The 22,516-nt window shown below is 48.2% G+C and overlaps 1 protein-coding gene across 3 annotated transcripts in view; it reads left to right on the top strand.

The window, feature by feature from the left end:
- The window catches only part of sema6bb (sema domain, transmembrane domain (TM), and cytoplasmic domain, (semaphorin) 6Bb), an 85,024-nt gene extending 71,549 nt beyond the window's left edge, over nucleotides 1-13,475 (top strand). For all 3 annotated transcript variants that reach the window (XM_029001120.1, XM_029001118.1, XM_029001121.1), the window contains one exon: nucleotides 9,533-13,475. In XM_029001120.1, coding sequence (XP_028856953.1) covers nucleotides 9,533-10,554 — 1,022 coding nt within the window. In that variant the 3' untranslated portion in view covers nucleotides 10,555-13,475. The remainder of the gene's footprint in view (nucleotides 1-9,532) is intronic.
- Nucleotides 13,476-22,516: the final 9,041 nt, after the last annotated feature.

Raw genomic sequence — 22,516 nt, 5'->3', positions numbered from 1 at the left:
AATAATATGATAACCTACTCAAATTAGAGCTGTAAAGGCTGTAAATACTTAATTCCCTTCAATATATTAATTAAACAATATGGTATTAACAAGAATAGATTCTTCGAATTGCAACAAGTTAAATCTAGAGTTAAAAGAAAATTCAATCTAATTCAATCAAATTACAAATACCACCAAGTGTGGTAGAATTTCTTAATCTAAAAACTTTCCTCTGTCCCTCGGTCATGTATGTTGGGATTGCAGCAAGTTAAATAAGAAAAAGAAAAATATTAGAAAAGCGGCATGAATGATGACAGCACAGATACACACATACACGCTTTCATGTGTCGACTGTGTTACTGACAGGCCGGGGGGAAAAAGGGGAGAGTGAAGGACCTGTGGAGTGGGCCGGAGAGGAGGAAGTGCGGCGGTGCATGCTTGAAGGGACTGCCGGGACTTTTCCTCAAGGACCTCTCCACTTTCAAACAGATCGCTTTGCAGCAGAGGCGTGTCAGTCTTGTGTTGGAAACCTGAGAGCGAGGGGAGGTTTAGGTGGAGCCGGTGCTGCTTGCTTTCATCAGTCACCAGGATTCGGGGATGCTGGAGGGGGTGGGAATGGGGGAACATGAAAGGACAGCAGCTGCTATGACAGGCGCTATCGCTTGCAGGCTTGAGAAAGTTGCCTGTGGTGTTGACAGGGAATAAATAATCTTTAGAACGCAGATCCATGTGAAGACCGATGGGCTGTAGCGCGCAGTGAAATATCGTGACGCTGCCAGCTGCTGTAGCTCCTGGGGAGCGGCGGTTCCTCACCTGAAACACCCAGACTGGTCAGCAGAAGAAGGCGCATCAGAAAGCCTTTCATTCCGACAGCATGGCTGCATCAGTGACATAAAAGTGCGGGTTTCATCCACGAGGCTGTTTTGTAGTGACCATGTTTGCATAATTCCAGGCCACTGCCGTTGTTATGATGTGGCAAAAATAGTATATAATGCATTACATAAATGAGAATTCATGCCATCCAACCAAGCATTCATGCAGAAACCAAATGGATCCAAACGTCTTACGCTCCTCACGTCAAGTACCTGGTTATTTATAATGAAAAGCCATTCAAGGCGTCAACGCCCTGTGGTGTTTAACTCAAAACAAATACCAGTGTGATTTCAGCTGGAGGTAATATGCAGCAATATGCACAAAACCGGGCCGGAATTTATGTGCCCGGCATGTGAGAGCGATTAAGTTTGAAATTGCAGGTTGCATGTTAAGTGAGAACCGCGAATTCCCACGTGGGTCGTTAGATTAATGGCAAGGCGCATGGTTTTTGAATTATGACCTGCTGAATATTTATTATGGAATATGTACACCTCGCCTTCACACATAAAGCTGGGGATATCAATTACCTGACAAGCTAGCATTACAACCTCAGGGTACTGGGTACAAAATATGCCTCCTTTTGAAATGCACATGACGGAAAAAAAAAAATTGTTTTTAGTCACTTTGAGTTGCAAAGCCGGCTTGTTAGAAACCGCTAACATCCATAACTTTTTTATGGCTGTGGGCAACGTTTGCGGTGATTGGAAAAATAGAATTGGCCTGGCGTAGATGTGCCTAAAGAAAATGTAAACTGGTTTAGAAAATGCAAACCTGCAGGCCATTTCCTGCTGAACAAATTATCTTCAGCCTGGGAAGAATAGAGTTGGTGGACCTGGTGATTAACTCAGACATCCTGCACCTCGTCTCCTGGTGGGGACTTTAGCTGCCTTGGGTTTGCAGTTAGGGAGGAAATTAGAAACCTTGGCCAGTCGGCAGTAAAATCTGAGTCCCCCTGCAATAACAGACTGTCAACATTCGCAGTTTTACCTCATTTGACAATTATAGGAGCTGCATTAATTGAAAACAAATTTTTCTTAGACTCATAAAGATTTTGGATTTATTGATCGACAGGTCTGCACTTTACTGCTTTTCTCGTTTTTTTCTGTATTCCAGTGAGCATCTATAAATGTCTATAGCATGATTGCATTTCATCTCTCAAATTCCAATTTGTCCTCTTTTACAGACCATATGATCTCTGAGTGGGGGCTACTGTATATTGTACCATTCATGACCCTCAGGAGTGGGAGAGAGAGGGAGAGAGGGAGGGAGAGATTGTTCACCGCATATGTACATTTACTCTCATGATTTTAAAAACATCTGTCTCTTCTTTCTTTCTGTCTTTCTTTGAGGAAATGACTATGTAAGCCTTGGAATTATTATTTGCACATTATAGGGTTTGTAAGTGATTTCCTCAAATCATTAACATTTAATGTATTTTTGGCTGTGATGTTAAAATACATTCATGTGACGGCCCAGCTGAAATCCATCAGAAAATGAATTCAGTCGGCTTAATCTTTCTGTTCAGAGGGTCTTGCAAATTACAATTTATGCTTCGCCTAAAGTGAAAGATGTTCCTGATCAATCAGTGAGAAATTCATCAGATTGGTTATGTCAAGGAAGCCAACAGTCCTAGTGTCACGACTACGGACTTACGGGGGAAGGAAGCGCAGAGGTCTGACATGTTGGGAAGGGGTTTTTATTATTAAATAAACAATAAACACAAATAAAGATGGGCGCGGTGGCCGAAAACAGTTTAACATAAATCACGAACTGAAACAAACCCGTAGGCGTGTGGCGATTGCCAGAACTCAAAACACATAAAACAAAACTAGGTCAAGTTCGTGCAGCGAGTTCACGAAAATGCCAGCGACCCCGAACGGGCGGAAACTTCCGGCATTTATGGGGCGTCAGGATTAAAGTCAGGTGTGGAGGCCAGCTGCAGGCAATCCTGACAGAGCCCCCCCTCCAAGGGCTACGTCCTCGGAGCCCCAACAGTACCATCAGTGGAGGCGGCGGGGTGGACGGCGGCAACCACAGGGCTCCTGCCCTGCTGTATCCTCCCCTTGGAGGACCCGGTCCCTCGGACTGGCTCCCCGGCGTGGTCAGGCGTGGCGGCCCCGGTCCCTCGGGCTGGCTCCCCGGCGTGGTCAGGCGTGGCGGCCCCGGTCCCTCGGGCTGGCTCCCCGGCGTGGTCAGGCGTGGCGGCCCCGGTCCCTCGGGCTGGCTCCCCGGCGTGGTCAGGCGTGGCGGCCCCGGTCCCTCGGCCTGGCTCCCCGGCGTGGTGCCGCTTGGCGGCCCGGACCCTCGGCCTGGCTCCCCGGCGTGGTCCCGCTTGGCGGCCCCGGACCCTCGGCCTGGCTCCCCGGCGTGGTCAGGCGTGGCGGCCCCGGTCCCTCGGCTGGCTCCCCGGCGTGGTCAGGCGTGGCGGCCCCGGTCCCTCGGCCTGGCTCCCCGGCGTGGTGCCGCTTGGCGGCCCCGGACCCTCGGCCTGGCTCCCCGGCGTGGTCCCGCTTGGCGGCCCCGGACCCTCGGCCTGGCTCCCCGGCGTGATCCCGCTTGGCGGCCCCGGACCCTCGGCCTGGCTCTCCGGCGTGGTCCCGCTTGGCGGCCCCGGACCCTCGGCCTGGCTCCCCGGCGTGGTCCCGCTTGGCGGCCCCGGACCCTCGGCCTGGCTCCCCGGCGTGGTCCCGCTTGGCGGCCCCGGACCCTCGGCCTGGCTCCCCGGCGTGGTCCCGCATGGCGGCCCCGGACCCTCGGCCTGGCTCCCCGGCGTGGTCCCGCATGACGGCCCCGGACTCCCGTACCTGCACACAATAATCAGGGCCGATCCATCTGGGTACGTGTGGGCCCTGTCTCCACATGTCCCCTCTGACACATCTTGTGTCACCCCCTGCACCGCGCAGGGAGATTGTCCCAGAGCCTCCGGCGACTGTTCCAGGCACCCCAGGCTGGTGCCTTCTGGGACTATGCAGCCCCTCTCACTGCACGGCCCTGGTGCCAAGGGGGGGGCATTGCCAGACCATCCGGCTAGCCCCTTCTGCGTCCGTTGGGACAAGCAGGCCCTCTTCCTGTCTGTCCCAGCTGGGTCCTCATGCCTACCCGGGGGCTCTATGGCGCTCCACCCCTCTGGAGGCAGACGCAGGCCCATGCCTGGCCCGCCCTCCTCACTGGCTACCGGAGGACCCAGCTCCATCGCTTCCCCACCTCCCCTCCCCTCAGGAGGAGTCCCCAACCCGAACTGCACCCCCCCAAAAAATTCTTTGGGGGAGCACCCCCCCCGGCTGGACTTAGGGGTACCTTGGGGCTCGTCCACCTCGCCTTGGACCGGTGCAGTCAGGTTGGGAACTCCCTCCCTGGGGTTCGGCTCTGCTGCTGGGTCACCATCTGGTGGACACAAAGAGGGGAAGTGGGGGCGACATACGGACACATATGCCACGCACACACACAGACAGAGACAGACAGAAGAGAGGGTCGTCTGGTTCCCTCTCTGAGCTCTCCGGGACCTCCTCAGGGGGCACAGTCAGAATCTCGGGAGGCGCGACCTTCTCGTCGCCCGCCAGTGCTTGGTCTTCTTGCCCCGGATCCTGACTGGCGCTGGATGTGGTGGAGGGGCAGAGTTCGATCCCTGGCTCAGGCTCTGGCCGATCAAACTCCGCCCTCAGTCTCTGCTGGAAGTCCCGAAAACTCCTGTCGGTCTCTCCCTGCTGCCAGGCAGCGTCGCTGGAGATGGTGGTGGGCGTGTGGCGTGGGGGGTGGTGGACGTCTTCTCCAGCATGCAGGGGCGCTGGTGATGCGCTGCCGTTCAGCTGGGGAACGTCCGAGCAGAGGGAAGGCGGGTCGGCGACTGGAACTGGGAGGGCATCTTCCCTGTGAGGCAGTTCCGACAGTGCAGTTGCTGGTTGGCGACCTCCTGTCGCCCTGTTCCACCAGCTTACGCCCGCATCGCTGTCCTCCTCCTCACTGTTGTCGCACCTCTGGGACTGACGTGGGTTTCCACGGACCTCGCAACGGACGGGCACGATGGGCGGAGCCATCCCGGCACCGACTGCCCAATCGGCGTCATCCTCGTGTTGGTCCGTGTCGACCTCATACCCTCGGAAGTCACGTGGATCTTCACGGATGTCGCGACAATCTCGGACGCGCGCGCTGGGTGGAGCCATCCCGGCCCCGACTGCCCAACGAAAATCCACGTCATTGTCGCTTTCGTCATCCGTGTCCTCCCACCTGTGACTCCGAGGGTCGTCCACCCTGCGGACATCCTGGACCCAGGGTGCGATCAACTCCCAGGGACAGTACTCTGGCCATTCGGGCTGGAGGCTGCCCATCCCCTCGCTGGAGGGACGCCGCCGTTGTTGTCGCTTCTCACCCCCCTGGAAGTGACGTGGGTCCCCACGGACCTTGCGACGATCGCAGACTGGTGCGATGGGCGGAGCCCAACTCTCGTCTCCCGTGCTCTCGTCGTCGTCCGTGTCGTCCCAGTCCACGGGGAGCCTTGCCAGCAGAGCGCAGAGTTCTTGGCTCGACATGGCGAAGATCGTGGGGGTCGCATCTACTGCGCTCGCTGCCCACGTCACTTCCTCGCTGCTGCCGACGCCAACGTCCTCGCTCCGCCCACTCACCCGCCGACGTTGTCGCTTCCGGGTTTCGCGGAGTTTCCCGGGGGTGACGTCATCACGCGGCGCCGCGTACCACGGCTTCTCGGGGAGAAAACGCTCCACCAGAACGGGCGGCGCGTCTCTCCCCTGCCGTCCGCGTTCGCCGCGCCGGGCTGCGTCCTTCGCGGCGTTTCTTCTCCTCTGTTTTTTACCTCTGCGCTTTTGGGTGGGTCGCTGGCATTCTGTCACGACTACGGACTTACGGGGGAAGGAAGCGCAGAGGTCTGACATGTTGGGAAGGGGTTTTTATTATTAAATAAACAATAAACACAAATAAAGATGGGCGCGGTGGCCGAAAACAGTTTAACATAAATCACGAACTGAAACAAACCCGTAGGCGTGTGGCGATTGCCAGAACTCAAAACACATAAAACAAAACTAGGTCAAGTTCGTGCAGCGAGTTCACGAAAATGCCAGCGACCCCGAACGGGCGGAAACTTCCGGCATTTATGGGGCGTCAGGATTAAAGTCAGGTGTGGAGGCCAGCTGCAGGCAATCCTGACACCTAGACTTGAAAAAAAAAATGGTCCTAGACATTTAAAAAAAAAAAAAGCTAATAATTATATTTTAACATACATTTAACATACATTTAACATACATTTTTTACATTACATTTTTTATTTACATATTACATTAATTACTGAAGCACTCCATCAAATCAGCACATATCAGATATATGTCATAACATGGGGAAGAAAGTGTACACATTACATCTGGTCAACAAGAGGCACAGAGACAGATTAAAGGGTTAAATGATTTTTAAAAATGGTTTCAGAAGGTAATTTAAGAAAAAGCAGTTTTTTTACGTAAGGCTGAAGGAGGTATGCGAAGTGTTAACATTTCTTGCTGTAGCGGTCTATAGGTTGTCTCAGGCTCCCTCAACAATTCTTCTTCATTTTGAACTTCAAAAAGAAATAGAATTAGGGAGCGCCAGCAGTCATTTACTGTAACTCAGAGAAAGGATAAGGAGGAAAGACGAGGGAAGGATATTCAGGAGATTCACTGAGCCGTGAATTTTGCCAGTGCGTTTGCTTCCTAGCCCTTATACGAACCCACGACACACATGGCAACACACACAACACCCTCGCCATCAACGGTGTGTGCCGAGAGCAGCCCAGCAAATTCACAGCTACATCAATCCGTGGCCCATTATAACGGCTTATAACACTTCCCACCAGCACAGGCCCAGACGCCAGTCTGACATGGTGTCGGGTTTGAAAATCAATAAGCCTCCTCTGAAAAGCCTGGCAATTTAACCAGCCGGACGGGTCTGTGCGTGGCCGGCGTTTTTAATGAAGAGAGGCTTAAATAAAAGGCTGTGCCCATGCTGGCTTTTTCATTAGCCATCCCACTCTGTGCCTCGGGAATGGAGTGATGAGGGAGGATGAAGAAATAGGAAGAGTGTCCCGGGAGACGCAGAGCCGACAGAAGATTAAAGGATGTGCCATAGAGAGCGGGAAAGCGAATGAGAGCCCGGGAGGAAGGGATGGTGGGGCGAGGGTCAGCCGGCGTGAGAGAGGGTCCGCCGATGAATGGAGATGGAGGAAAATGAAGAGCATACACTGTCACTTAAATGACCATATATATATATATATATTAATAAGCACCGTGGGCAAATATACCAAATGTAAAGTGCGTCCCTCTGAACAGGCTAGTGCCGAGGCTGCCATCCCCAACACTAACTAGAGCGCCATTCGCCATTGTACGGCTGTAATTGGAGCTGTGAGCTGAAGACATGGCCGCCATTCGCCAGCCTGACAGGCGGGCCGGCCAGCTTCCATTAAGGTTTAATAAGTGAGACAGGGAGAGGGGAAGAGCAGCGTGGGGAATCGGCCTTAAGACAGGCTTCCATCCTCATCCATCTGCTTTCAGTGGTGCCGCCCATCAGCTCCAAAGGCGACACTCTCTAATGGCCTGGCCCCTTTCACTGCGTATGAAAGAATGAAAGGAAAAGGTGGAAAATGAAAAGGGAATATGAATGCGGATGGGGGCTAAAACACATGGCAGAAATGGGGTGAGGGTTTTTTTACTGGTGCTCTTTCATCACAAGAAAAGGGCACTGTTGGCTGGGTTCAATTTTTCCTGGACAAAGGTCCTCCCAGAATGGCCCAGAGGACTTTTTTTTTGTCCCTCATGAAAAAAAAATCACAGTTTACAGACCATTAATAAATGAGAAAGAACTGGCAATGCCATTAAGCATTATAATTACCTTTCAAACGTGGCAAGGTGACCCACACCCAGTCCTTCGGGGCTGTACAGTTTTAACAGGGTGACAACGTAATTACGTGAAGTTCCTGACACAATAACTAAACATCCTGTATCTGGCGGTGCCTGGAAAGCACGCTTGTCTCCTGTCCCTGAATGTGGCTCTTCAAGTGGAGATGTTGTCAGAGGCGAGATTTACATCCGGAGATGAAGCTGGTTGTTAGATTGGTTGCAGGGGGGCGTTGGGCTTCAATGCCGTGTGAATAACTGGTTTGTTCAGGGCTTTAAACGTAAGCCCACTGTGCCGACTGCGTGTTTATCTCCGCTAAAGGAACCAAGCATGTCCAAATAGATGCTGGATAGTCAATGCAAATATCCAGGAGTGTGGGAGGTTTTTTTGAATGCACAGAGGAGGAGATGCAGGCGAAGAGATGGCTGCGTCACGTGACGGTGCGCCATAGGCTAGCTGCAGCTCTCCCACATGGAGACAGAGGGAGAAAGGAACAGAGGGAAGGAACACAGCAAGCTGGAATGCAGTTTACCTGAGGGTGCGGTTTTGGTCATGATTTAGCGCCCCTCCATTTTACTTTCAATAATTCACAAATTGTCAAGATTCGTTTTCTTTAAACGTGTTTCATTATTGAGACTGAGCTGGTGACAGCCGAGGGACGTTTATATTTCTTGAAATTCGTAATTAAAAACCAATTGTCCATCCAGGGCAGGAAAATTGTTTTTTAGCACAGTAACAGAGCTCTAACACGAAATTGGACATAATGATAACTTGATTAGAATTTGAACTTATCAACACTGTATATTAGAAACAAGAATTATCCAATAATTATCCAAATTCGGCTCAAATATTAACCAAAATGTTGTCTGCAGAGAGGTTCCCTGGTGTTAAATTGTTTTGCAGAGACATTTGTCCACGATGGTGGCCATCCCAGTTATAGTGATCCATGAAAATAGTCTGTTAATTCCAATACATCAGCAGTTAAGTTGTGTTCTGTCAATAATGTTGTACAATAAAAAATGAATACATCATCCTTCCCACTGAGTAAGGATCTTTCACTAATGACATCCATCCGTTCCCGTCAAGCACAGCTTTTCCTTGTTTTCACGGAGACAGACCGATTCCTGTACTGCCCGGTAATTCAAGCAGCGTTTACAGTGTTTGCTGGAGGCCGTCTTCCGTGCACTTGGTTCTTTTTCTTTTTTTTTCTCTTCGTGACCTTGTCAATATCAGACCCTGCTTTCTCCCACTACAGGACGTCTGTGTCCCTCCTGACATTTTCATAATTGATCCGTAGAGTTAGCACAGGGGTCTCCTGTTTTTTTATTCTTGATCATTTGTTTCTTCTGTGCTCTGGAGGAGCTGCTTCACGTTAACATTCAAGGGCCAGAGACAAATTGCTCTACTTGTGGTTTTATATATGAGCTCATTTGGATTTAATAAGTAGCTTGCTCAGTTTTACATGTAAATACAGTACAGAAGTTAAGCAATTATGCACAGGGCAGATATTTGTCTGCAGAAAAAAAGTTAATGTTGCAAAACGAGTGGTGGCTGGGAGATACTCTCAGCCAGGAAGGATGTTATTATGGATATTAAAATCACCATCCACTTTGGATAATGAGTTCAATTAGCACTTACAATAGCCACATAACTTAATTGAGCACATTTCTCCCCACCCACCATTGGAGAATGAAAGAGACTATGGCTCTCAGTTAGAATAAAAAAACACACACACACACACACACACACACACACACACACACACACACACACACTAATGTCTAATAAATTTCCCTCTCCACCCCCACAGGTCTCCTCCAGGAGAGTTTCATCGAGGAGCCCGATGGGCTGGTGTCAGTGAACCTCCTCGTGGTGTCTGCAGTTTCAGCTTTCACCACCGGGGCGGTGCTGTCAGGTTTGATGGTGTGCTGGATCATGAGCCAAAAGCACCGTCAGCGCTCCCACGGAGGCGGGGCCAGCTCTGGGAAACGGAGGGGCAAAAGCGACAAAGAGCACAGCATGCTGGGACAGGGCCGGAGCGGGTCGGTGATGAGTGTAACACGGACCAGCGGCAGCGAGAGACCCCGCTCGCAGGTGGACAACCCCTTCATGGTGGCCAACGGGTGGCCAAAATCTGGAGAGCTGGACACTGGACTGCCCACACCGGAGCAGACCCCGCTGCAGCAGAAGCGGCCTCCTCCCAGCATGCACCTGCCAGACTCGGACTGGGAGCAGGGCCAAACCTTCCTCACCTCCGTGGGGACGCCCTGCCCTGCCAACTCTGCCGTCATCTACCTGAGTTCCAAGTACCTCCAGGGCGTAGGAGGTGGGGTGAGGCACGAGGAACACGACGAGGTGCCGCCGCAGGGGCCGAGCGAACGCCAGCGCTATCTCATCCTGGCCAGCCAGCGAGAGGCGGGGGGGCGTCCCGGCAGCGCCATGCGCAACTCGGCAGGCGAGTACACCTACCCCTCTACACCGCAAGATTCTCCGGACCGGCGGAGGGTGGTGTCGGCCCCCACCACGCAGATGGACTACGGGGAGCCTCCGAGATGGGCCCACGACAGCCTCAACTTCAACAGCAACAATGCCACGCCCGCTGTCCCCTGTCACTTCCCCAGCCAGCAGCAGCAGCAGCAGCCGCAGCGTCCCTCCTCCGCTCACATGCGGGGGTCCAACCTCCACACGCCAAGGGGGCTCAGGGACCTGTCCAACTACAGCCACCTTCTCGGGGCGAGGGCGTGGACGAACGCACCCCCAACGGCCAGTGAAGACGCGGGACGGGTCCAGCTGAGAACCGCCGAGGAGAAGCCGCACCACCCCCCCCTCTGAACCCCCGTCCTCTGCCCAGACCAGACACCCCAGTCCAACTCTCCCCTGTGACCCAGCGCCATCTCTTCTCTCTCACCCTCATCCAGTGTCACTCAGAAAGCCAGCCGAGAGGGAGGGGCAAAAAAGACAGGGGGGGGTTGCTTGTGAGTGACAGAGACAAAGCTGTGCCCCCCCCCACCCTCTTCAGGATTCTCAGCCAGCTCCTGGCACTGGGGGAGAGACTAACACTCTCCCACAGTGCAGCTCCCATTAGACATTGTGTTATGAAGAACTGCAAAGCAGCCTGGGAAGGGAAAAAGACACAAGGCGTCGAGCGACTTGTAATGAGTCACGTGTCCCCGCCATTCTGCCCTCTGGATGCGACGCGCTCTCGTTCTGTCTCGGCTTCGCTCCTGGTGCCTGCAGCAGCGCGGCACGTCGATATTCGGCATGCCAGATTCTGCCGTTCTGTCCACCGGGAGGAAGATCTCAGCTGCAAACAGACACGGAGATTCTTACCTGCAAAAAAAAACTAGACATGATGTCAAACGAGTGTGAGAAGCAATCGAAATAATAATAATAATAATAATCATATTAAAATAGTCAAACTGCCATGAGAGTCACGAAGCTGCGCAAGCTTTTGAATGCAGATGTGCAGAGTGCGTTGTGCAACAATCGAGGCTCGGAGGAGAGCCGCACCCTGAGGGGGACATGAACATGAACCGGAGGGGTGCTGACCTTTTCAGGAAGTACAGCCAGATGAAGGCGTTCTGAGTGCCGAAGGACATAAAAACTAATGGATTCATGTCATTTCCATGTCCTTTGGAGTTTTGTAATTGCTCTGAGATGTTTCTTTTCTATCTCCTCTCTCCATCGGTTTGTATCCGTCTCTTCTCTCTCACTTAGTCTCTCCATGACCTGACCCTCTCTCACTAGAGCACCACAGTCCATTTAGCGGAATGCGAGCGGCGCGGTCCGGTCCCGCCATCACCGCTGGGGACGTGCGTCAGGCCGTCCTTCCAGACACTGAGCCCCTTTGTGCGGGACAGCGAGAGGAGACGGCTTGGACAAATGGCCGCTGAGAGCCAGGAGCGTCAAGGAGAATTTCAATGAGGACGGCGCGGTTCTCGCGGGGACAGATGCTAGCAGGGTCTCGGGGAACTACCCAGCTCAGAAACGAGGTGGATGCGGGCCCGATCGAGGCCCCCGGAGAAGAGCAGGGCAGTTCAGGCCAGGCTGTGAGAGAGGACGGGGTTCCAGTCAGCGGCACTGGCGCCCGGCAGGGGCCGAGGGCCGAGGGCCGCCGGGAGTCGGCTCGATGCCGTTCCCCGAGTCTGTTTTTGGGGGTGGCTGCCTGAGGCTCCGAAGCTCGAACGGTGCAGGGGAGTAATGAAGTGCCAACGCATGGCCGGGTCCAGGGCCACCAGTCCAGGGGACGGTTCATTCCAGACAGTCGTTAACTGGTTCTTATCACGCATCGTATTATTTTAGGTCAGTCGACACGCCCCACTCTGACTGCATCAGGCCTTCCCCCCCGAGTGCCCAGCGAATTAGCGCTCTTTTCCTGCTCATCCATCCGTACCACCTCACTCACTTCTTTCTCCTTTTTGTTGCTACACTGTTTCACTAAACATGCTTGATTAGGCAAAGTACATCCAAGCTCTTAATAATGTGATGAGTCCCTGAGAAGATTACAAGAGACACGCTGGGATAGCAGGAGGGCGCAAGTGGCCCACTTAGACTCGGAGCCCGGGACCAATATCCCTCGGGCGGCGCGCGATGCCACGGTGGCTGGCTGGTGGCCCCAGACACGGGCGCCTGGAACCGTTCGAATGAGCAGACGTGATGAAGCCTCGGAGAGACAGAGGGAGTTTTGCAGCTGTGGGGAGGCGCCGCCTCTAGTGGCCGAGACCCGTTACTGCATTTGTGAGTAAAGGAGCTCTGCCGCTGGGGCTTGAACGTGTAAAAAACATTGTTTTTATTTTATTTATTTCGAACATCTTCCATGCAGTATGTCACTTTTGTGCCATTTGGCTTTGGACTGTAAGTATGAAGTGACCGTCGGACAGAGGGTCGAGTTTATTATTATGCTGTACACCGTGCTCGAGACAATGCCATGTTTTTCACTAGCCTAGAGACTTTCTTCTCCTCAGCCAGAAACTGCCATATTAGGACATCCTCCACACAGAGTTCAGAAACCAAAATAAAAAAGGACATAAACAAGAACTAATCTGAAGAAAAGCACAAAAATGTTTGCATTTTGTATCATATTTGAGAATGTTATATTAGTTATAGTTTTTTTCTATTTTATTATAATGATTACAGTAATTATTTGGTGTTTGTGGTACAGTTTAGTTTGCTCTCTGGTTTTATTGTACTTTGATTTGCTCGCTCATGTGTGAGGATTATGACAATTACTATGATAATGATACTGTGAATAGCATCTCAGTATTTGCTCCTCTTTGATAACCCTGCCGTCTGGTGTCTGAAAGGTCGGAAAATGAAGGGGAGCAGGGAGGACGAGTAAAGAAAACATCTCTCCTGGAGCCGTGTGTCGTGTTGCTGTGACTCCTGCATTTCTGCTCCTCACCAGAGGCTGACTGTGCGCCAAGGGCCACCGTCACTGGGTGACCGTGTGCGACTGAAGCATGAGTAGCTGCATGCTGCAGCCTCTGTTGACAGAAATGGGGTGAATTTGGAATTTGTACAGTTCATGCTGTGTGTGTGTGTGTGTGTGTGTGTGTGTGTGTGCGTGCACACGTGAAAGGGCACTATCAACCATGCATGCAAGTTTAGAACACGAGCAAAGAAATTCCCTCTTATGCTCACAAACACACACACGCAGAGGCCGACAGCAACCAAATATTACCCACAGTCCGCTCCGCTCTTCACTTACGCATCTCTGTCCAATCTCTTCTTCTAATAAAACACCAAAACAATCACTGTGTCTGATTGATTTACCGGGCGTTCCGCACAGAAAAACATTTTACAGTTTGGATGAGTTTATGGGATGCTCTACAAGACGTAGTTTTTGTCACATTCACACTAAAGTTCTGACGATCTGTCCACTTGGTTGGTTTGGCGGTTGAGATCACATTTGAGAAGAGAAGATGGAGGGGAACGGGGCAGGACAGCAGGCGATGGGCCTTGCGTGTGACAGGAGCGGGTTGAAATCGTTCAGTATGCGTAAGTGCCGTTTCTCGAGAACCGGCAACCGTTGCAAACATCATTGTAGCTACAGAAATTATTACACGGCAACAAAAAAGGCTGGATGGGTTCAGATAATTGTTTGCATCAATGTGTTTCTGTAACTCCTGACATCATGTTGAACTGCGGATTGTGCTTCATCTCTCCAGTAGGTGTCTCTGTAATATTGTGAACTAAATCTAATGTTTTTGCTATAAGAAATAAGGACGCTTGAGTTTCCTGCTACGCTTGTCCTGTTAAACCGAGGACCCCTCACCCTGGGAAACCACTTCATTATTCATTATTCTTATTCCACAGTTAAAAACATTTGTTGACGTCATTAGAGAGTACAGTGTGAGCAGTGTGCTGGGAATTGATGTTAAGGGAATTAATATTATACACCCATTTCTGTAAACTGGCCATGCGCAGGGAGCACAGTTTGCCTCTTGCCCCCAATTACATGCTGCAAGCCGGCCATCTTGAAAAGCGATTACCATCATTATCAGAGTAATTCCAGCACTGGCCGGTATATATTTTTACTACTTCCTGCCGGCCCACCAGCCATTGCAAAAAAAGAGCAGGACCACTTTTCGGAAGGGTTGTTTAGCTGAAGGGTGGTGTTGAACTTTCAGATCTAAGAAGGGTTACGCCCACTCGAGCCCCTGGCCATGTCCCGTATGGAAAATGTGCTGTTGGTGGGTGCCGCTCCCTGTCCTGCAACTTGTCATTAGCATTTTATTTATTAATTGATTATATGTAGCATCTCCGTGAGCGATTATGTTCCACCAGATTTAGTTAATTGCAGTTGATTAAGTGTGATTAAGGCACCCGTGACTCACTCCTCAGAAACAGGCCAGAGGTTGGGGCTGAATGGGAAACCGTGGAAATGTGCACAAAATGTCCCTGGTTAGCACATCCCCATCGACCAACAGGGGATTTGCAAGATGTTGGGGGGCTGCCATGTTCTAATAAATCCTCCAGTCAATCAAGACAAGTTGTGCCCACCTTTGTGTTGATTCAAGGCGGGAGCTGAAAGAATGGCACAGGGTTCGGTTACACAGCCGACATCTTTGGGCCATGTACATGTTTAGCTTCCTGCCTCATCTCTGAACTCGTTTTGCAGTTTGCGTTTTTACGGGTGACATGGGAAAGCCATGTGCTGTGTTCATCTGGGGCATTAGCGAGGGAAGCTGAAGGTCGAACCTCTGTTTCTGCCAGCTGGATTGCATGCATAACCACATGCGTGCAGGCACACGCACACTCATTAATACGAACATATAAAAATACTCGGAGGCAAATACCAAGTCATTTTAATCTGAGCCACTTAGCTTGATGTTCTCCTCTTCTATTACAGACCTTTCATTGTGTAATGTATTGATTTATACTGGAACTATTTATATAGGCCATGAAGATGGCATCTTCAAATGTTAATCATACAGGATCAACCAACAACAACTGTCCAGCAACAAGTCTGCATTGCATTTAGGAGCAACAATATATATGCAGATTGCATATCTTTAATACCTCTTAATTATCAGTCTGACGTGCTGAAATGTACTGTTAACATTAAATACACCCTTATTACCATACAGAGGGTGGTTACACACATTCAGAGCACATTGCTAGCACATTCTGTGACGAATAAAACGGGCTGATCAGTGCCAGCTCGGATGCAGATTGTAATGCCATGCTCCCTGGGGTGGTGACTCAGGGGTCTGGCTTGATTTTACACGTTCTGGTCCAGACCCTTGATTGCATATAAATTAGGCTGTTGTGCCTAATTGTAATGCTTGAGATAATGCCAAGGTACACTCAAATGAACATGTTTATTCCTGTTTTTGCACACAAAAAAAACATTTTCATTGCACTGGCTGCCAGAAAAGCAGCAGAGGGCGCCACTCGCTCTTTAATTGATTTTCATTTCCCGCCGTGTTCTACCTGGTACATCATTGTACCATTTTGTGTTCAGAGTCCAACTTATGTCATGGTAAATAGGTTTAAATAACTTTTAGAGAAGGTTGAGCATTTTACATTTACATTTATCAGATGCCCTTATCCAGAGCGACTTACAATCAGTAGTTACAGGGACAGTCCCCTCCAGTAGCAACTTAGGGTTAAGTGTCTTGCTCAGGGACACAATGGTAGTAAGTGGGATTTGAACCTGGGTCTTCTGGGTCATAGGCGAGTGTGTTACCCACTAGGCTACTACCACCACTACCACCATTTTGTCAGTGCACGTTTGTGCCTTTTAATTGTGGTACTAAAAGTAGGTGCTGTTCACAATATGACCGACGTATCAGATTAATTACCATATCACTGTCAATCATGGAAAAATGTGTTAATTTTTTTATGTTTATGGCATGTAGCAGATAAAGATTGGGATTGAACCTGTAAAGTTATTTACTTCTGGTTCGTAGGCCCTCTAGGCTCCTACAACCATATTTTAATTTCTCAGTTTATTTGATTTTGTATGTAAATAATTAAATACGTGAAAGTAAAGTGATTGTCATTGTGAAACACTACAGCACAGCACACGGTGACACAACGAAATGTGTCCTCTGCTTTTAACCATCACCCTTGGTGAGCAGTGGGCAGCCATGACAGGCGCCCGGGGAGCAGTGTGTGGGGACGGTGCTTTGCTCAGCGTCACCTCAGTGGCACCTTGGCGGATCAGGATTCGAACCGGCAACCTTCTGATTACGTTTCTTTAACTGCTAGGCCACCACTGCATTTGCATTTTGTATTGCCATAGCTGAAATAAAATGTTAAATGAGCAAACAGCTCAACCCCCAAAGTGAAACTAATCCTGCTGCTGGCCCTGATCAACTCATTTAATCCAGCTGTTAAATTAAAGTGTGTAAGAACGAAGACAAATGTTACAAACAAAAAAATATGACTTTGTTATATTGTCAATAAGAAAATATAAAACACTGTGCCTTTAAAAGTCCTCTAACCACACATGGCCTCTCTCAAACCTCACTTACCATTGTGTCCCTGAGCAAGACACTTAACCCAGAGTGTCTCCAGGGGGACTGTCCCTGTAACTACTGATTGTGCTCTGGATAAGGGCATCAGCTAAATAACATACATGTATATGTCCCCAACACCACAGAATACATGTAGCCTGTGTTCTGGATGGAGGAATGATAGAAAATCTCATGACTTGAGTCACCCATTCTGGACATATTAACACCACTTGTTCAGTAGCCATCTTTGGTCCACGGTAGGAGGCTGTGTGCCATCTTCCTCAATTACGGGGGTCACAGCACTGAGAAGTATCCACCTCTTCCATCTCTGCAGGCCAATTACATCAAGAGATGTAGGACCCGGGACTTCAAAGTTATTAAGGACAAAACACACCCCAACAACAGCCTGTTCCAGGACCGTAAATCAGGAAAAAGACTCCAAAGTGTCATGGCCAGGACTGGGAGACTCTAGAGGAGTTTCTATCCTCAGGCCATGAGGGTGCTGAACGAGGACGTGCCACCACACCTCACACCTCCACACCTGACCACCTGAATGTTCACTGTTTACTGCAAGCTGTACTGTTACACCTGTCATTGCACAATCCATTCACCATGCACTTTAACAGAATACATATCCACTACCCTTGATGTCTGTGTGTCATTATTCATTATCAATATATATATATACACACACACATATTGAACATAATATCTTGCTTATGTGTGTGTGTATGTATAATATATATATATATATATAAGCAAGATATTATGTTCAATCTGTGTGTGTGTGTGTGTGTGTGTGTGTGTGTGTGTGTGTGTGTTTTATTATGTTTTATTTAACCCTATAACTATTAATTAGCTATGTACAGTCCAAACAGAGTGGTTCAGGGGGCATTTCACTGCATGTTGTACTTCTCTTCAATCTCTTGTCAGTCACACAAAGACCAAGGACAGCAAACTGGAGTTTATGTTGCGGAGGCCAGTGTGCCATTGTTCCTTATTTCGGTCAAGGAAACACAGAGCTAGAGCTTGTGTGCTTGAAGTCTTGCCCTCGCTGTACAAACGAAGGTCGTGTCTTTTTGTCCAACGCCGAATATAAAACATCATTAGCAACAGCGCACAAAATAGAACCGCATTATTATCCTGCAGTGCTCGCTCGCGTCATCATTTATTCTGCTCTGGCTTTGTTCTGTTCATGTCAGCTTGCCTCACTGCTCATTTGGCCTCTTGGTGGTTTGGCTCCAGTGTGAAATAAGACTTGCTACTCACCAGATAACAGATAATGTAAGGTTGCTATAAATGCACAGGGCATCACAGGGAGATGCAGACGTGGTCTTATCATGCAAAAGAGGCTTTTAAACTTTGTTTACAGCACGGCTTTACAGGAACCAACTTTATTACCTATTAACTTTACCAAAGGATTCCTTTGTCTGTCCCAGATCTTATATTAGTAGGTTGCCAGGAAAAGGAGTTATTTGTGTTTCATAGGATGTACTGTCACTGTCGACGTATGACAGCATAAGAAGTATGAAAAATATGTTTTAGCGTGAAACAAAAAAAGGGTTCGTTCACTTGGTCGCGCCACTTCTGTACTCTGTTCTTTTTCTGTGAGTGACATTTGGATATTGAAAATGTTCTGAATCTAAAACTGGACTGTTTTAAGACCATTGTGGATGCTCCACAGATTACATGAGATGGATGTGCTCTTCTCTTTTATTCCAGTCCATTATAAAAAAAAATTGATTGTTCCCAACTCCACAAAGGTGTTATTTTAAGTGTCTTGTGAGAAATGACAGTCATCGAAGGTCTGTCTTTGTGTGCTTGGATGGGTTGATGTGGAAACTGTGTCGTCATGGAGACGCGGTTCATGGGGACAGGTTATTACAAAAAAAAGTGTGTCTGAGTTCTTGTTTGTGGGTGTGCAGCGCTGTTTACAGGCCTGGCTTTCTGCCCTCTGTCAGCAGGAGCCTTATTTCACTCATCTGCTGTGTGTGTGTGTGTGTGTGTGTGTGTGTGCGTGTGTGTGTGCGTGCAGAGCACCTTAAATCAGTGTGTAATCCTCCTGTGCCAATGTGTGTGTGCACGGAGCTGATTAGCTTTGAGTGGCATGGTGTGTGTTGTAATCTAATGAGGGCTGGACAGACTGAAAAACAATCCTCTTAGTTCATTCAGGTTTCTTGTGCAATGCTAATGAGGAGCATGACTGTACCTGGGACCTGGGAGGAGATGGAGGTAAAAATCTGGGAGTTCAGAGGTGAGGACGGAGGTGGCATTCAGAGAGGGACGCCTATTTCTATTTCTATAATGTGGCAGCACATTTATCGACGTATCCAAGTCATTTTTTCCATCCGACAGCAGAGAAAACAGACTTTTAAATAGGTTTAACTAACTCTCATAATTAGTCGGAGCTGTGTTTTGGGCCTAAGGCAATAAACCAATCATCCTTCACCTCACCTTTAAAAGTCGAGAGTGCAAGATTGATGGTGGATTGTTATTATAATGCAGATCGGTTTTCAGCCAAGAGTGAAAATGCATGTGCACATCGTGCACAATTGTCATAAGAGTGTAGGATGGCTGTAAGTAATATAGAATAAAAATAAAATAAATTGTATATAAATTAGCAATGTATCTGTACATTTTGAATAAATATATTGAATAAAATATTGAAGCAACACCAAGAAAGGATGAGACCACGGAATGGTTTACTTGGTACAAAGCGGGTAAGGGCTGATTTGGTTAACAAGCACAAGGATCACATTAAAGCCGTCTGATGAAGGGGCTCCAGACATCTGGAACCGGGTACGCTGGGTAAGCTACGAATCATTTGGTATTAAAAACTGATCTCATTAAGGTGTGAATTCAGATCATTCTATCCACACAGGAGGCTCTTAGCAGTGGCCTGTGTCACTGTACGGGAGGTAGTTACATTAAAAGCCACTCAGAGTATCGTGTTACCCCAGGAGGGTCAGTTTATGAGTGTAGGGCATCTTGATTGGCTCGTCCAACGACCATTCTCCATCTGAAATGAAGTAGTCTGTGTCCTGAAAGGGTCTTTTAGAACTGGGGCTGCACACAGGCTGCGGAGAACAAAACAAGCACCAAAAAGGTTTAGTAGCAACAAATTAGTCATTTTCATGTACAAATATCATACATGAGTGCATTCAAATGTGGAGACGTTAAAATTTGTTTTAATTTGACATGCAAATTTGTTATTCTCTCAAAAATCATTATTAATTCAAAGCCAAAGTGACAAATTGTTACTGTCTCCATCAGTATATAATATTAAATTCTGTAGAAAACACACTGCAGAAATAATTTTGAATTTTTTGACTGCAACCGTGGTAAAATGCCTCATTGTTGGGCCTCGATATTGATAGTAGTTTTGAGGTGTCCCACTCTAAATGCTTTCCCCAGAAAAGAAAAAAATCTTTCTTGTAAAATAAACAGGAGGTGTTCGGTGTTTCTCGATCCTGTTCTCGAAGAACAACATGCCAAGAAGTGCCACTGCTAAAAAGCTACTCACTTCAATAGGCCAGTAAGAAACTTGGTATGAGACAGAAATAAACAATATTAAATTTTTTACATATATGTTGTACTAACATTAATTGCATGTTCATATCAGCAGAAAAGATCTTTTATTTGCCACCTCTGGAAAATGTTGGTCCTAAATGTTGGACCTAACATTGGTGCCTGTGCTTTCTCTTTATCTGCTGGGGTCATCTGGGCCATTTGTGTTGTTGTTATTTAATATTCTTAATATTCTCTAAGTGTCTTGAACTTTTAAGCCCTCTTGCATGCTCAGAGAGATCAGGCTACCATGGCAACTGATTAATTGCATATGCCCTTTATATTGGCCGTCATGTGACTCAAGCAATAGTGGGTGTCATCATTTTACCCACTTAAGAGGTATTCCTTTTGGCAAGTACCACATACATTCTTATAAAATATATTTTTAAACCCTCAACCGTGTGTACATGTTAATAATACATCATAACTTGTTGTCTTTAAGGCCTGGATTTGAATGGGATATTTTGGAATTTGAGCATATGGTGTATGGTATATGGTGAGATGACAATAAAATTCACCTTGACTTTGAAAGTCACTTTCAAAGCACTACACTGCGCTATCTGACACACCTAAACAGATCCATAATGAACTGTGAAAGTGAATTGATTGTCATTATGATGCAAATCAGCACAGCACACAGTAAACACAACGAAATGTGTCCTGTGCATTTAACCCCTTACCTAAGTGAGCAGCGGGCAGCCATGAAAGGCACCTCAGTGGCACCTTGGCAGTTTGGGATTTGAACCGGCAACCTTCTGATTATGGGTCTGCTGAGACCAGGTTGTTGGCTCAGTATTTGTAAGAATGAAAAGTAAAACTGTAGCCTGCACTTCCTGAAATAGTCCTAAATATGTTTTATAACTGTTCTGGACAGTAAGATATTTGTGCAATATATTTTGCAAAGGAAACTCACCTACAAAATCTCCCATTGTGTTCAAGATGGGTTCAGATCTGGTGGCCAATCATGATCCTATGTTTTTTTCCCATTCCCATCCCATTCATCTCCAGTGAAGAGGCATCATGTTCATGGAAGACAGCAGTGTAGAAGTGCTTTCTCTTACTGTATTACCCACCAACAGAGTTGATGTAAAATGTAAAATGTGTCCTTATGAACCAGTATCACTGAAACTTCTATAAGTCATCGCAGAGAAGGCCGCCAGGCAAATAAAGTAAATGTAAAAATGTAAATGTTTCTGTTTTAACACTGAAGGATCTGCGGTCAAATTCTCCACCAGAAATCACTTTCCAGTTGTGTTACTGCAACATGATAAATTATCAGTATTTGTCCAAACCGTCTAATCACAAGGTCCGATCACAAGACATCGTGTAATCACAAGGTCTCTGTGAAGGGAGGGAGACAGGGTCGTCTTTGTTGTGGAACGTTCGCTAGTCTCTAACACATTCATTTCTGCGCAAGGTCCCAGCTGCACGACGCGGTTTTAAAGATCCGGTGAAGAAAAAATAAAAATCTGGAGCCGTTGCAAGTTACCTGACCTTTTCCACTGACAAGGAGCATTCATTATTAAACGTTTTCAGCAGGGTTAGTAGCACACAGCATTGATTAATTGATGATTTATTTATTCATGTTGCATAACAAGCCAGGATCCAGTTTCAGTAGACAAATGATTAAGCACAGCATACCTTATTTTACCTCGGTGGCCTTAGCTTACCTGATTATTTCCTCCCGAGTTGGCTGGAGGTGGCCTACACCTGATTTCCTCCTGACCCAGGAAGGCAGAATGATGATGAGAACCCGATCATGATCTCCTGATAAGGTGCCGTGTACCTAGGAAGCGCCAACTTTAATACAGACCTATTGAGGTTTATGGCAGGGGATTTGTTTAAAAGCACCCAGAAATTCACTTCCTGTCAGGACTTTATCTCTGCCTCATAATTAGACCTCATGCCCGTTAATTATTTTCAGATGTCTCTGGGGTTTACTGGGGTTTACTTGCCTTGTCTGAAGTTAACGATCCACTTGTGGGATGTGTGTGTGTGTGTGTGTGTGTGTGTGTGTGTGAAGGGAAGCAAAAGTGCATGCAAAGGGCTGTTGTGTACTGTAGATGGCACAGTCCACAGCTTGCACCACTCAGCCTGACAGCAGGGCTCTAACCATGGACCAGTACGGCTGATTTGGCGTCCACGGTTGGAGCCGTGTTATAAGGAGCTGTTTGGCAGCCAACCGACGCTGCTGCACTGATGTGGACACTGAGCCTTACCTACATTTACATTTACATTTACAGCATTTATCCAGAGCGACTTAC

Source organism: Denticeps clupeoides, chromosome 13 (genome assembly GCF_900700375.1).
Source record: "Denticeps clupeoides chromosome 13, fDenClu1.1, whole genome shotgun sequence".
Lineage (NCBI taxonomy): Eukaryota > Metazoa > Chordata > Actinopteri > Clupeiformes > Denticipitidae > Denticeps > Denticeps clupeoides.
This window is presented reverse-complemented; position numbering and strand designations above follow the sequence as displayed.